Source organism: Rhea americana, unplaced genomic scaffold (genome assembly GCF_003343005.1).
Source record: "Rhea americana isolate MKP2758 unplaced genomic scaffold, rheAme1 scaffold_642, whole genome shotgun sequence".
Lineage (NCBI taxonomy): Eukaryota > Metazoa > Chordata > Aves > Rheiformes > Rheidae > Rhea > Rhea americana.
The window spans coordinates 6,634-22,144 of record NW_028186804.1 but is presented as its reverse complement, the minus strand read 5'-3'; the positions used below and the strand labels follow the sequence as shown (position 1 = coordinate 22,144).

The window sequence follows — 15,511 nt, the reverse complement described above, 5'->3', positions numbered from 1 at the left end:
GGGGCCCCAGTGCTGGCGGCCCCCGCCCCACACGCAGCTCTATCTGCTCGGCTCTGTTTGTGGTTTCCCTGCTCCGTTCTCCTCGCTGCTCCGGCTGTGCCGCTGCCCGGCGCAGCTCTGCTCCCTCCGGTCCTCGTCCACCTCGCGSGGTTTCCCACGCGGACGCTGCGCTGCCCTGCCCTGCGGGCCCCGGCCTGCCCTCTGCTCCTGACGGCCCCCCTGGGGCTCGTCCTTTTGGGGCTGTTTTTATAGCAGTCTCATCTCTCTAATCACTCGCGTTCCTTGTGGTCCTTCCCTCCTTCGGATTCCTGGAATTCCTGCAAACAATTCGGACCGGTCCCCTGCGTGTTTGTTATTTTATCTTTAGATTTGTAGCCTGGCACGTTTTCTGAATTGACCTGTCTGAGGTACGCGCCCCCCTCCTGTGGCTGCCAGGGAGGGTTACAGCCCCAAGGGCAGCGGGGCTTGGATCCAGCGGTTTTCRCTTAGCCAACAAGTATCGTACGTCCTTGTGTTGTATTCTCGCGCTCATACACCGCTAGGTTKTATTCCTCACTTTACTGAACACTCAAAACAACGAACCTGATCTTCCTTTACAGTCAGCACGATAATTCCGAACGAGTTCTGGGAAGTAAGAGTAGCAACGGCTTGCAGAGAACAGTGTCGTCGGAATCAACTGACTCAGGTATGGCTTTTCCAGTTAGCAGCTAATGAGCACGGAGTGGGGTGTGATACGGAGGTTGGACTAGGTGATCTCCAGAGGTCCCTTCCAGCCTTACTGATTCTGTGATTTCTTCTTCACTTGCCTTTTACTGTGAGCAGTTTCCAGGTTTTGGAGAGGAAACTAATACTATATACTTGTAATCCCTGCAGCCGCTTCTCGTTCTTAGGCTCTTCGAGGGAGGGATGCAGATACCTCCCTCCTGCTTTACCCTTGCRCAGCCTGTGATCTGGAGCGTTGTAATCGTCCCGGAATACGCTAGCAACAGAAGTAGCRTGGAAAGCAACTGCTCTTGGTTCCACTGGAACACTTGGAGATGACTTGCTTTTATTTTCAGGGATGACCGTAAGATGTGGCTGCTGACCTGCCACGCTTTGCAGTCCGGTGTGGCGTTAGTCAGTACTGTTTGCTGCTTATGTTGGTGTTTTGTTCTGTATATGGCAATAGGTCAGTGCCTTGTATCAGTCTTTCTCGGCATACAGACAGCTGGAGGTGAATACTACCAAAGCCACCCCCCGACAGGCTTCACTAGTGAATTGGAGCCCCACTAGAGTCTGTGTTGTCTTACTGGCTTACAGAAATTTGTAGCTGCACGTTGGGCTTGTGGACGGCAGTGTTTAATCATTCCCTGTTRGGATCCATTGCATAGCTACGTTCAGCGCTGAATGGAACTGAACCGAGTTTTTGCCCTTCGGAAGGCAGTAACTTCTAGAGCAGGTTGTCTTTGGGTGGTTTCTCTCTTTAAACCCAAATTGTGCTAACCTGCTTTGCACACTCAAAGGCTGTTGGACAGGGTTTCTCTTGTGGCTTGGGTTTATTTTGTGGCTTTTTTGTTTTGTTTTTACCAGCTGATTGTTTAACTTGAAATCTGGGGAACTGCATTTTAGTACTGACACTTGTCCAGAAGTAACTTTTCAGATGAGATGTTGCATCAGTGAAATGAAATATGTTGTTACCCCATGACTTGTAGAATCGTGGAAACTTCCAGTACTTTATTGGGCCACCTCAGTGATGGAAATCAGTATTTCAGCCTGAATTTATGTAGCAGTCTGGCTGTGCATGGGACTCCRGCCTTCAGAAGAACCTTATGGACTTGTAAAATGTGAATATAATTGGCAAACTACACAGTGACAGAAAACAAGTTTAGTACCTCTTTCTCCTACAATTTTTTCTCCTTCTATTTCCAAAGCAGGTTTTAAGCTTTTTAGGCCTGCTAGAACTTACAGCAGCCCTTCTGAGTTTTTTTTTTTCCTGCTTCCAGTTAATTTTGTTGCAGTGCTTACAAAATACTTGTGGTTAAGGTTTCTGCTGTGCTGAGACCACTACCTGTCATGTCAACAAAATTCTTTGTACTTGTTGTTTAGACCGTAGTCACTGATGTGCCAACAAGTACTGCGGTGCTCGTACAGTGTATTCTGGTAAGCTGTTGGCCTAATGCTAGGGTTTGTCAGAAGCTCCTTGGGAATCTGTATTTCAGTAGGCTTCATACTTGACTCTCCTTAGAAGATGCTATTCAGTTATATTGTGTTGTTTTTGCTCGTGAAGTGCTTGCTGTTGTTTCTAGCACACTAGCAGAAGGGACTTTTGACCACTTTTGGAGGGAGATGAGCTAAAAACTTCTGCTGATGAAGAACTATAATTAAAAATGTGGATTATAAAATCCCCRGGGGACTTAAGATACATGTGTAAGTGAGTAAGCCTAAAGTACTCTGCAGTAGATGATGAAATTCTGTCCTGAATCATATTCTTAAAGGCAGAGCTATTTTTAAGATTACTACTCCCCCCCCCCCAGCATTAGTATCTGATTATTTGTGGTCGAATGTGCGGTTTGGGCCATCTCTGTAACCGTTTACTTCCATGCTGAGATGAGGCTGCAGACTGGGCAGTGTCCAATACTTCATGTTTCCTAGGTGCTAAGAAACCACTCAGCAGAAAGACCTGTTTCTCTTCCGCAGGCTGTGCTTTGGATTCCCCCGGTCCTCTGACTCCAGACGACATCGTGGAGGAAACGTATGTAACCATTTACTGAGCTTGACTTCTGGCAGTTCCAGTTGCGCCATTAACAAATGAAGGCTAATGAGAGGCTTGAAGCAGCTTTGCCTTTGCTGGCCCGGTTCAACGGGCCCTTCTCTCTAGAAGGGTGTGCTGATGTGCACTGCAGCTTGAGATGCTAGGCTTTGTCTTGTCTGTGTCCCAGAGTACTTAGGAGTCTTGGGTCTGAGTTAATGTGTTGTACCAGCCAGACTGTTTGAGCATGACATTGGCACCTTACCGGGAGTTTGAAGCTGCACCAACTTGCATGTAAGTTGCAGTTTTCACTCAACACTTAAACTATAATTTTTACCTGTATATGCCTTAAGTGATAGCAAGCAGTTGCTCTTGGCTTTGAATTTGCTACTCTCAGTTGGATTCTTTTCTGATCTTCTCCCCCTATGGATGAGGGACAGATGCCCTTGTTGCCTGATTTACCAAGCTTTTTTCCTTTAAGCCAGCTTCTTGTCTAAACAATGCTGAAAAGAATTTTGGGTGGGGGGGGAACAAGTCTAGCTGGCCACTACAAAGACTAGCATGGGATGAGCTGGCTCTRTTTAACTTGAGAAAGACGGTGTAATCAAGAAGTATGTTGGCTTGTTCAGCATAATACTTCGTGACTTAGTACACTAAACCAACCTTGTATTTGTCTTTGGTATTAACTGCMGGCATCTCACTTATTTTCAGGTTTGAGAAAACAATTCTTGAATCTAGCAGACTGAAGTAAGTATACTGCTGCCTTTGTTAGTGACTGGCCTAGATCTACCTCTCCAGCTTTTAGAGCTTTTTACTGAATCAAATGAATCTTCCTCATATTACTGTCCTTTAAAGACAAAATGTTGAAATAACTCTTGGTTCTTTCTCATTGTAGCATTCGACTGCCTCTCAGAAGGATCCATTCACTGCCAGTAAGTGTGGATGGTATTCATCTTGGGTAATTTTAAAGGATTCAGTGTGTTAAGTGTTGTTTAATTGGATACATCCCACAGCTTGCTAGTTTTCTAGCTTCAAGAACGGCTGCTATGGTACTTTATAAACTTTAATATTGAGTTTCCATTAACTTAATGTGTTTCATGTTGATGTGAAACTTCACTGATGTAGCGTTGTCACTCTGCTGCAGCTAGAGCTCTGTATTTTGGTACCTGGGCTCCGAGAGGTCAGCTTTAAAGACTTATGCATGTATTTTCTACCAGTCTGTAGACAGAGACTTTATTCTTTATTATCCCCTCTTTTGCTTAAAATGTGATTGTGCAATACTGAACTGGCATTACTGTATGAACTTTGTAGCAAAGGCTCCTGGGCTCCAGTCCTGCTCTGAAGAGAAACCATTCAGATTCTCTGGATTGTGATGCTTTTCAACTATCGGAACAAGATGAAAACAAGGAGAATGTAAGTGCTGCTTTCTTCTCTCCTGAGATGATATAACATGAGAGGCTGTATTAAGGAAGCTGAATTACCATAGCTCTCCACAAGTAGGTACASTGGGAAAGGCTTTCTTTTACTATCTGCCAGGCTATGGTTTAAACATATCAAAGTCTTGCATAGCCTGCCTTGGGGGAACTTGCACTGAAATACTATCTGCAAACTAATTATCATAGAATGATAGAATTGGTAAGGTTGGAAGGGGCCTCTGGAGATCGTCTAGTCCRGCCTCCAAACTAGTGGCCCGTATGGGATGGAACCCATGACCTTAGTGTTATTAGCACCACACTAACCAACTGAGCTAAACCATTCTCAGTGAATCAAGCTTCTGAAGGCTTTGATTATGCAGCTCCTCCTTCATGCTGCTGAACTGGACTGTTTAGACTGCGGTGGGGAAAATGTACTTGTACTGCTAGCTTTAGACAGCTGCTGGGGCGCCTGCAGGAAGCTGCTTAGATCGCCTGATCTCTTTCCACTGCTTGCATGGGGAGCTGCAGCTCCTGAGTGTGTCTGCAGTTAGCAGCGTGAATGTTGTCTTCCTTTTTTGGTCTATAAGACTTTGCTGCTAGGTTTGCCGTCGGCAAGGCTTGGACAGGTTTCTACAGAAAACCAGGAGGAGGGTGCCAGTCACCAAGCAGCAAATACAGTTCTGACCAAGCTGCAGCCTTGGTGGCCTTCATAATATCTTTTGCAGAGAAGCTGACTGAGAAAAGAAATGGGAAGGTCATAAGCYTGTAGACAATTTCAAAAGGATGAAAAGTTGATTATGTCACTACTGTAATGTTTTTACTTTGAAAATATTCATGTTCAGACTATTTCTGTTGGCAGCAGGGAACTTAATTTTAAAATATCAAGTAGAAAAACAATGATACAATGATCCCAGCAGCTTCTGCGTTTTATTTTGGTGAAATRATTACTTTGCTCCTTTTTAATTCAGGAATCATTTGAGTTTAAGAAGCCAACCAGGCCAGTTTCTCGTAGCTCTGTGCGTGTCCATTCCCATGATGGAAAAGATGTTCTCGGCCAAAGGCAGAGCTCAGCCCCAGCTCAGATAGTAAGTACCACAGTATTCCTGGCAACTGATTCTTGCCTAATCTTCTACATACCTGCTGTCTGTGAGGAAGAAAAATTGCATAGTGGTTCTTGGCACTGCTGTTAATTCATGTGCTGAATAGAAAAGCCTGGCAGACTGACAGGGTAGAAAACTCTCCTCCCTTTCAGCTGATGAGTAGTAGGAAGTTTAAAACATACATTATTCTGTAATTCAGGAAAGATTGGTCAATACAGAGTTGATCTTTATGCTGCAAAAAGTCAAGTGATTGTGGGCATCAGTATAGAATAGAAGTTAGCTTGTAACTGTTTCTGCTGTCAATAAAGTAGACATTTATAAGCATTAGGAGCAATGAAACCTGTTGTGCTGATGCAACTGGACCATATGTCCAGATATGACATGCAGGAAAAATACGATCGTATTCTGTTGCTTAGCAAAGGCAACTGAAAAATGTGATGGATCCTTTGCATAGAATGAGTTAAGTCTTGTCTCCCCTCCTTGAGTTTGGTAGCCCTTCATCCTGCCTTATACTCCTGATTTCATGCTTAGGAACTGCAGAGATAATGTTAATTGAGAGTGACAGAGCACTGGGACAGGTTGTCCAGAGAGGTTGTGGAGTCTCCTTCTCTGGAGATATTCAAAACCCACCTGGACGTGATCCTGCCTAACGTGCTGTAGGTGACCCTGCTTGAGCAGRGGGGTTGCACTAGATGATCTCCAGAGGTCCCTTCCAACCTCAACCATTCTGTGATTCTGTAATTCCCATTCCTTAGACAGCACCATTCTCTCTCCTCGCCCATTCACTGGATAGATTCTCTTTCTAGAGGAGATTATTGCTTTACCARGCTAATTAAAGCACTCCAGTACTGTAATGGTGAAACAAAAGTACTGGAACTCAGTTTGGGGTGCTCAAGTCAATGTATCTGAAGTAGTGGAATAACTGCCATATTTTCTAGAGTGCAGTGAGAGACATGGCACCATCTCTGTGGTTACAGTATCCTACAAGAAAAGAGAAGGAATGTTGTTAAAACTAGGTCTCTTGTCTCAGTTTCCCACGGGAGAAGTACCCACGGGTGACCTGGAGAACTACAGGCCAGCTTTCCTGCAGCAGTCTCTAAACTCTTCTGAAAGTGAAGATGATGATGGGTTCCTAGAACTGTTAGATGATCGAGACTTGAAGGTATGTACAAAGGAAATATGTTAGATACTTTAAAATCAGCTCTGGATAACGTGACTGATCTGCCAGCAATGTCTGTGGTACGTATGTTCTAGTAGAAGTCAGTGTGATAAGTAAAATTGTAAAAAGGTACTAGCGTGTCCTGTAAGATGAGTTAATCTCGTCATCTTTTTCTACTCGTCCAGTGTTTCAGTCCTATTTTTGCTATTTCCTATTGCAGGCAACAAGATTTACTTGAGATGTGGACAGCCTTTAACTAAGGAAATACTTGCTGCTGTCTCTTTTGGTAGCTGAATTGTGTTTACTAGAGAAAACTATTCGAACAGACTTTCGAAGCCTGCTTGAAAGAGAGCAAGGGTAATAGTACTTGTTTCAGGCTACTTAAAACAGAAAACTTGTTTCTCTAGCTGAATTTGAGATACTTAAAGCGTGAATAGCATCCTTATTAATCAAGGAATTGATGTGATTTGTTTTCTTCCCATTCTTTTTAACTCAATTTAATTGTTTCATTGAGGTTTTGATTGAACTAGTAGTTCATTTAAATGGTGCTTCCATCTGTGGTATGTGGAAGGGGAGAAAGTAATTCCTGAAACTGCTCTGAGAGCTGAATTGAGCTGGAATGTTTGACTAAGCTGTGCAGAAGCCTTAGATAGCTCCAGTCACTATCCATGATGTGAATGAACGTTCTTCCTTCCTCAGAATGATGAGGAGATGCCATCTGATGTGGCGAGCCTCTGGACTGCGCCCCTAGTCATGAGGAAAACGGACAATCGAGTAAGTGTTTTACCAGAGCACAACAGAGCAGATACAGGGACTTTGTTTTGGCAGCTGTTGTCACTCTTGAGACAAGCAACTACACTGTCTCTGATCCTGTATCCATAATAAGACGTGGCATAATAAGATGTGGCATAAAACCTCTACAGTATTCTGTTGTCTCTGAAGCCCATCTGCCTGGAAGCTTGTGTCAGCATAGAACAGTGCTCACTGTGCACATATTTAGGCTTTAAACTTCCCATTTACAAAAGTATTCCTAAAGGCAAAAGAAAAATTTTACCTTCTTTTATTAGGTACTCGCTGACATGTCTTGAATATGTTCTGTGTAGACTTACCTTGAATGCCTATAGCCAGGCCTTCTGAAAGGATTCAGACTCGGCAAAAGGCTCTTTAGCCAGACAATAGAATTGTTTCTTAATTGATGTAAACCGTTCTGTGAGCAYGTCATGTTGCTCGTATGTTGATGCAAGCTCACTCAACCTGCATAACAGGAAATAAGTGTAAACTAACGTATATCCTGAATTTAGCTGTTCCTGTTCATGTCCCGCTCTGACTGTGCAGTGGCAAGGACTTACATAAGACCAAATTTTTTTTCAGTCCAAAAGTCTGAGGCTAACTTTAATCTTTGCCAGAGAACTGTAACTTATCTCCCTCCTTCTAGGGCAAACGATGCCGGCTGTTTGGTTCTTCATCTGYGCCCAGTGTAGGCAGAACTACCCAGAAAAGAATAGAGAGATCCCAGGAAGAGAATTCTCCCGGGAAGAGTAAGAAGAGGAGGAGCCTGCCTGGAACTCTTTCTGAAGACTCAACGGTTGGTGGCTTGATACCCCGTGTTGTAGCACAGAATTGATTAGGAGCAGATCAAACACAAGTATCAAGTTTATGAAGATTAATGAGAGCTTTTTTGGGGGTAAACCGCTAACCTAGCGAAACTCCTCTCAGTGTGTAGCCTGGGAGATCAGGGGCTTGGTGGAGTAGTTGCTTGCACCTGAGCCTGGGTTTTTGTCTTGATCTGAAAGAGAATTTGGGGGTCATATGCCAGGACTTCAGAGTAAACATGAACTTTTCTATTATCCTCTGGGAAAAGGGTCAGTGCTCAGTATTAATTTAATCTGTGTTTCTCTAGAGTTTGAAAATGGTAAGGACACAATCTTCCTCAGCAGAGATTGAGAGCATTTTGGACAGTGACCAGAGAGACCTTATTGGTGACTTCTCAAAGGTAATCCAAGTGACTTTGTCTTTTGGTAGAGATGTCTCAAATCAAGCCAAGTACAGCACTTTCCTCCTTCAACAGTACATACAAGTAACTAGTAAATGCTGTCAGTGAGGAAGCTGCTTTTATAGATTAGATAKGGAGTAATTCTTTCTCAGTCATTCRRAAAGAGCRACAAATAAATGTCTCTAGAATAGAAGCCAAAGAATAACTTTGCCCCTGAATTCTGGCATTCTCTTCAGTAAAGTTCAAGAGTTAAAACAAAGATTTTTATCAACAAAGTATCTGTGTGATTAATTGCTGGATGCTGTACTATCAAATATGTGGTTCATATTTGGAATTTTCTCAGTTAGATGCTGTCTGTTTTTTAGGGTTACTTATTCCACACTGTGGATGGGAAACAYCAAGATTTAAAATATATCGACTCAGAAATGGTATGTGTTCCAGGGACAGTAAGAAATTTTCTTTATGAAAAAGAACTGCCCCAAAACAATTGAAGTCTTTGTTTTTTGTAGATTGTGTCCGTGCTGACTGGGAAGTTTGCAAGCTTCATCAAGGAATGTGTGATAATTGATTGTAGATACCCATATGAATATGAAGGAGGCCACATTAAGGTATGTTGACCCTGTAGGATCAACGTATAGTTGTCTGAAGCTGCCTTCAAGGCAAACTGAGGTCACTTGGCACTGTGAGACTCTTCTTAGCTAGTGGGTATCTAAGGCCATGTGGATAAGTAATAGTTGAGGTRCTTAAGTGCCCCACTGGGGCCTGGGATCTGGGCTCACACCTGGCTCAGCGGGTGGCTTTTCCTTCGACGGAAGGAATGTTCAGTTTTCCTTAAGCAGAGGAAGTGACCTGTGCAGCAAGTAGGGAGACGGTTCTAGAGGCAGATGTAAGACGCTTCTGCCCAGCATCCTGATATCTAGGGAGGTTTAAGATTAGAATWTTAAACTTCAGTTAAACTACAGACTTCAGCTACAGAAGAAATGGCTGTGCAAAACATAATGTGAATCACCTTGAAGTTTGAGCCAGCTGGCTGGCCCTCYGGAATACTCTGAGAGGGAAAAGTGAAATCTAAGTATCCGTAACCTATAGCTGTTTAGACGACCCCTTGAAATAGGTCCAAGTCCCCCAGAGACGGTGTTAGACTGCCTGTAATGTTCTGCCCACGTTGAGTCTTTGGCAATGGCCAGAGAAGTTAGCCAGAGCTGCTCTGGGAAAGAGYGAGGACAGAGCTCGCAAGGGAGTGGGCTGGGTTTGTTACTGTTCTCCSTGTACCCTGTGTGCTCAGGTGTGACTCTGCCTTTTCAGGGTGCTGTAAATCTTCATATGGAAGAGGATGTGGAAGATTATTTGCTTAAGAAGCCAATCCTGCCATCGGAGAACAAACGAGTGATAATAGTGTTCCACTGTGAATTTTCTTCCGAGCGAGGTCCTCGAATGTGAGTTACTCCACACGCCCCCTACATCAGAACCTAATGCTGTGCTWATCAGTCACCAGGCAAGCAAGGGTGTGACACATCCCATAATGTGAATGACCGTGTTGAAGTTTGAGTGAATGGGCTGGTGCTCTGCAGTACCTAGCTAGYGAAAGCCAATTAGCCACAACTCTGCAGCCAGTGTAGCCTGTCAGCACGTTCCTAACAGGCAGTGGGTTGCTGCTGTAATTCAAGAAGTGGGAGCTTGCAGATGAGCACCGTTTTAACGTATTTCAAGCATGAGATTTAAGTATGTTTTCCTGCTGCAGGTGCCGGTTTGTGAGAGAGCGAGACAGGCTGGGTAATGAGTACCCCAAACTCCACTACCCGGAATTGTATGTTCTGAAGGGGGGTTACAAGGACTTCTTTTTAAGATGTCGTGTAAGTCATGCTCTCTTCTGCATTCACACTTACAAAAAATAAATAGTATTTAAATAATAAATACCTTRAATGTCCCAGATCAGATCTCTCCTCGGAGAAGAGTGGTTTCCTGGAGTGTCTCTTCCTGCCTTGCTTCACAGTGCTCTCCACTGTCAAGTTTTAACTACACTTGTAGAGAAATTGCCTTTACTTCTCTAAGCCTGTTCTGTAGCTCAGAGCTATCTTGGAGCTGTAGCTGAAAGGTTTTGTTCACTTGTATCTCAAGTAAAATGTAAGACTGGTTTCTGCCCTTTTATAGCAGCTAAAAGCTCARAATGGCCTCCAGAGAAGGAGCATTAAGACTGCTCAGCTTGCAAAGACTAGGAGGGAAGAGAAGCTTGAGAGCAGTTGCCATAGAACAAATGGAAACCTGAACACTCGTAATATACTAAAATAGCGAAGTTCAAGAGCTTTGAGTTTTCAGCCTCTGATCAGAGAAGGCTAAAATGCCCAGTGGCTCTCTTCTCTAGTGTTGTGACGGAGTTTCTTGCATCACTTGGCTTCTGCTCTAGTGTTCTGGTTAGGCCGGTCTGTGGCCTGTTGGGCAGGGCTGTGTGCTGTTCCCTTTCTTTGGCCACGYGCTGTTTTCCGGGGAGGAGGCGGGTGTCCCTCTCGGGGTGTTGGGAGGGGGATGCCAGTGCACGGGGCATCCCGAGCACCCTGGCGTTTTGGCTGTCGCAGGCTGCGCTGGGTGAGGTGGTGGACGCCCCCGGGTTTTGTGCTCGGCCCTGCTGGATGCGCCCTCCTGAGATGGAGGGTTGAAGGCCTCAAGGTGGCAGCATGGAACAGCTGATGGCAGGATCAAATGCTCTGGCCGCACTGGTGCGTGAGTCCTGAGATTGGACTAAAAACAAGTATTTCCTAAATCTATGTCATTTAAAGATGAATGCAGGGTAGAGTTTAGTTTGCTTGCAGTATATGTTGATGCCTGTCAAACTTTAGGGAGAGAGCCACAAGCGCAAGCAGGGAGGGAATTCACTTAAAAGCTGTCGTTTCCAGTGTAGCCATGATCTAAGTATCTYTTGGCTTTGTTCTTGAATTTCTGGTGTGAAACTACTGCTTGTAGCCCAACTCGGTATGGGCTCTGTTCTGTTTATCCTGGTGGGCGGTGACAATTGCTGGGCTGCGTCGCCTCCGGAGTCGGCAAGGCCCGGAGGGATTGTCGCTCCTGTGATGCACTGAAGTGAAACTGGCTTCTCTCTTTCCCCAGAGCTTCTGCGAGCCCCAGAGCTATCGGCCCATGCACCACGAGGACTTCAAAGAAGACTTGAAAAGGTTTCGCACCAAAAGTCGAACGTGGGCTGGTGAGAAGAGCAAAAGGGAGTTGTACAGTCGCTTGAAAAAACTCTAAGGGCTGAACCGAAGGGCCAAAGACCCCCCGTCGTGGGGGAAGGTTGTAGCGGGAGGGGAGACGCGTCTATTCCTTGCTTGGGGTTATCAGGTACCTGCTCTCTCCTCGTCTGATGTCTTACTGGAAATACTGTGGAACTTACGCTCGTGCTCACAGGCGTGAGCCTGGTGACCTGGATGCTGATTCAGAGCTGACTCTTAATGTTTTTTGTTAATCCGCTTGTAAAAATGGTTCTTTGCTTTCTGTGACATCCACAGACGAACTGCCCAACAGTCTGCCCCGCAGAGGGGTGGGAAGAGTTCGTCGTGTGCCATGTACGTGGGTCTCAGCCTGGCATGTGGTGTAAACAGGATATTTTAGTGCCTGGGGGGTTTTAAATTTTTTTAATGCCTTATTTTATTTAAATACAGTCAAATGAAGCTAATACCACTGCAATAGAATCATCTGGATTGTGCTCAAACCTTATTTCTGCTAAAGGGCAGCCTGCTGTAGGGGGCTTCTAGTTTTTTTTTTTCTCAGCTGCAGCTCTGATTCAGGGTTCTGGTAGCATAATGCATTGCAGTGAAGTAAGATGGGAAGTAGCTCTTCACAGTTAGGGTTTACAAAGCTCAACTGCTGCATTACACTGAGAAGCCTCTTGAAGGCAATCTAAGGGAAAACTGCTTATTGTACATAGGTATCATGTTCTCCTAATTTATTTAATCTAGATTGCTTTATTCTAAAGAAGTTTCAAAGTAGGCAGAATTTCTGGGAACTGAAATTAATTCAAAAATGGGCATTTTCAGGTGGTCTCAAAAATACCATGTGGCAAAGCACTTGCTGGTTTCCTTAACAACAGCAGTTTACTGCTGCTTGMTTCAAGGTTATGTATTATCCCAAAACATGCCCAGTAAAGCATCTGGCTGGGGAATCATGCTAATCCCATTGGCACGCCTCTCCTGAGGCTGCTCTGAAGCTGCTCCTGTGCCGAGGGTTTGACTTCAGATGTTTGCCAGTTACAGAGTAGTAGAAGATCCTTCTGCCAAAAAAAAAAGTCCCTTTGTCAGGAAGTATAAAAAAGAAATCTCTGAAAGGAGGAGAAAATGCTATGCCCCAGCTGAGCCCTGTGGGTTACCCACCGAAAGCAGGTCCACGCTCCCCTGGCAAACCAGCGCCACGAGGCAGGCCAGCCGCGTGCTGGTAGCTTGTCCTCCACCCATGCAAATGTCTTGGTGAAACTCGTGCTCCTGCAGGGAGGGCTGCAGCCTGGGAACGGCCGTGCACCCCGAGGCTCTCTGCTGGGTTGCTACTTTAGCAGAAATCTCGATGCTTCATGTGGCTTGATTCATACCGTGCAAGCYAGTCTTACATGCAGTTGTATTTATGTCAAAAAATACTGCAATGGAGGTGGTTATGTGGAGTTTTAACTTGATTTTTAAGCTATTTCTTAGGACTTGCAGTTAATACTCTTCAGAAGTGAACAGATAAATTTTAAACTCTTGAATGAATTCTGATTTTAGAAATAACAATTTTTGCTGGCCTCTCATAAAGCTGAATACTTTGAATACTAAGAAAACTAAGAAGTGCTAAATCAGAAAGGACGTTTACTAAACTGCTCTTTGGGGCAGCAAGCATATCCCACATCTCACCCGGAGGGCCCGAGTTCCCAGTGGAAGCCCCTGAGGTGACCTGGAGGCCTGAGCGGTACGAGGGGGTGGTGTGCCCGTGGGTCAGCCGCGAGGGCCGGCGCTCCTGCGACCCAGGCAGGAGCCTGAGTGACTGCAACTGCTTTTTGATGCAAGTCCCATTGCGCTGAACCGAAGTGGTAAATCATCCGTTCRGCAAGAGCCTTGCGCGCAGCCTCGTGGACGGTTGCTTTATGTGAAAGCTAACTTGCTAGCCACCCTCCCGCCAAAAAAAAAAAAAAAAAAGGCAGATGGAGATTGTTTACTGAGTCGTAATGCTCTTTTCTGGGCTCGCTCATCTGCAGCTTCTGCAGCAAAACCATTATAGCAATCTGGCTTTACCGTTGCACTTCCACGTCTCTTAAGTCAGCTAATTATTCCAAACTTCCTGATATTCAGGAAGCTAAACGTGTTGTGGGTGTTGCTGTGGTGTGGGTCCAGCAGCACAGAGGGCTTGAGCCGGYGTGTCTGCGTGCTGTAGACGTGCGTGGAGAGGTGCTGGGGTGGGGACGGGGCCCCTCGCTTTGTACCCGACCCGCTCTTCTCCTGCGTGCCGCGTTCACGCCGCAGCAGTGTGCGTCTCTGAACAGCGTCTGTATGGAAGTGGCCTGCGGTTGCGATAGGCTGCTGCAGGCTACGCGAATAAAGTACTTAAACTCCACGCTGCTGGGCTACTCGAGTGCTTTCCCTTGTGGTGGGGCGGGAGAAGGTCTCGCTGCGCGTGCAGCCGGCCCCCGCGCTGACACTCGCCGCTTGTCCGCTCTTGTGGTCCTCGCTGCCGGGATGACGTTGGGATGGAAAAACGCTGCYTGCGTTTCCCGTGTGCTGGAGGAGCCGAACCGCGTGGAGGAAGGYCCCTGGCCTGGCCCGTGCCCCGAGAGCTTCCGTCGGGGATGATGTCCTGCAGCCGATGGACGGAAAAGTCCCGCTGAGCCCTGCCTGGGCCGGGTGGCAGCTTGGAGGAGCGCCAGCAGCTCGCTCCCGTGAGCACCGACGTGGGAATACGGAAGCAGCAGCAGCCCCTTTCCCTCGTATCCCCGTGCTGGGGAGAGCGCGGCGGCGCCTTGCTACCCGAGATCCCCGAAATGCCAGCAGAAACTGCTGGCTGTGTCCCCGGGGAGTGCCCGAGCCGGCTCGTGTGGAGGTTTTCCGTACCTCCAGCAGAAAGCGTGGCCATGGAGAGCAGGTGGCCGACAACAGGGTCAGAATTAAAAGCTTCGCTTAAACTACAGCAATGTGACTTCAAATCCACTGGAGGCTAAAGCAGAGAACTACGGCTTTTTTTCCTGCCCCCATCTGTCACTCTTAAAACTGATGTTGAAAGCAGCTTACAGCTTCATCAGCTTCTACCGTGAGCTCTTGAGTGCCGCGGGGCTTAGCGTTTCCTTTCCTATTGCTTCACCTTCCGTGGCCTAGAAGAAGCCGTGCCAGCTTGGTGGAGAGGGAGAGGGGACCTGGCCCCGGGGGGGGGCCACGGACCTTCCCCGGCGCTGCCCCCGTGCCGGGGAACGGGGCCCCTCGGCTGCCGCCTCGCGCGGCGTGGCGCGGCCCCGGGAGACGAGCCCGGCGCGGGCTGCGGGAGCCGGGCGCCGCCGCTTCGCCGGCTGCGCGGAAGCGAGCCCCGAGGCCCCCGCGGTGCCGTGCCGTGCACGGGGAGCCGCCGCCATCCGCAGCCTCCCCCTGTGCCCAGGGAAATTATTTTTGCTCCCTTGTAGCGGATGCCCAGAATGTGCCTGGAAACCACGAACGGGAGCAGAGCTGTCGGCGCTTTAATCCGGTGGCACGGCAGGAGCGGGCAGAGGCCGGCCCGGCCCTGGCGCCTGGCTCCCCTCTACCAAACGCGGCGTGAACCGGGGCAGGAGCGTGCGAATCCGCCGGGTGCCCCGGCCGGGGCCGCGCTCCCCTGCAAACCCTCCCGGTCCGCGCCGCGGCTCCTCCGGCTGCGCCCGCCCGGCGACTCCGGTCACGGGGCAGAGGAGCAGCGGCCGGCGGTAACTTATCCCGCGCCGGAGGTTATTCTGGGCAGCCGGGACGCGCTGTGAGAGCGCCCGGGCCTCGGGCGCCCAGACGAAGGCCGGGGAGGCGAAGACGCGACTGCTGCCGCCGGCTGCGCCGGGGGTTCGAGGKGGCGAGCGGCTGTCGCGCACGGGGCCTCGGGGCTCCCGCGCGCTCCCGGCGCCGAACCGCAGCCGGAGCCCGCGGAAAACGG

The 15,511-nt window shown here is 47.6% G+C and overlaps 1 protein-coding gene across 1 annotated transcript; it reads left to right on the top strand.

Moving 5' to 3' along the window:
• Positions 1-573: 573 nt before the first annotated feature.
• Positions 574-13,963, top strand: CDC25A (cell division cycle 25A; the record flags this gene model as incomplete). Its single annotated transcript, XM_085320591.1, has 15 exons — positions 574-685; positions 2,677-2,731; positions 3,440-3,475; positions 3,624-3,660; positions 4,040-4,141; positions 5,112-5,228; positions 6,274-6,405; positions 7,102-7,176; positions 7,838-7,987; positions 8,303-8,395; positions 8,761-8,823; positions 8,905-9,003; positions 9,701-9,831; positions 10,137-10,248; positions 11,498-13,963. Coding segments are annotated over 15 exons (1,455 nt in total), but the record flags the coding sequence as incomplete, so codon positions are not given.
• Positions 13,964-15,511: the final 1,548 nt, after the last annotated feature.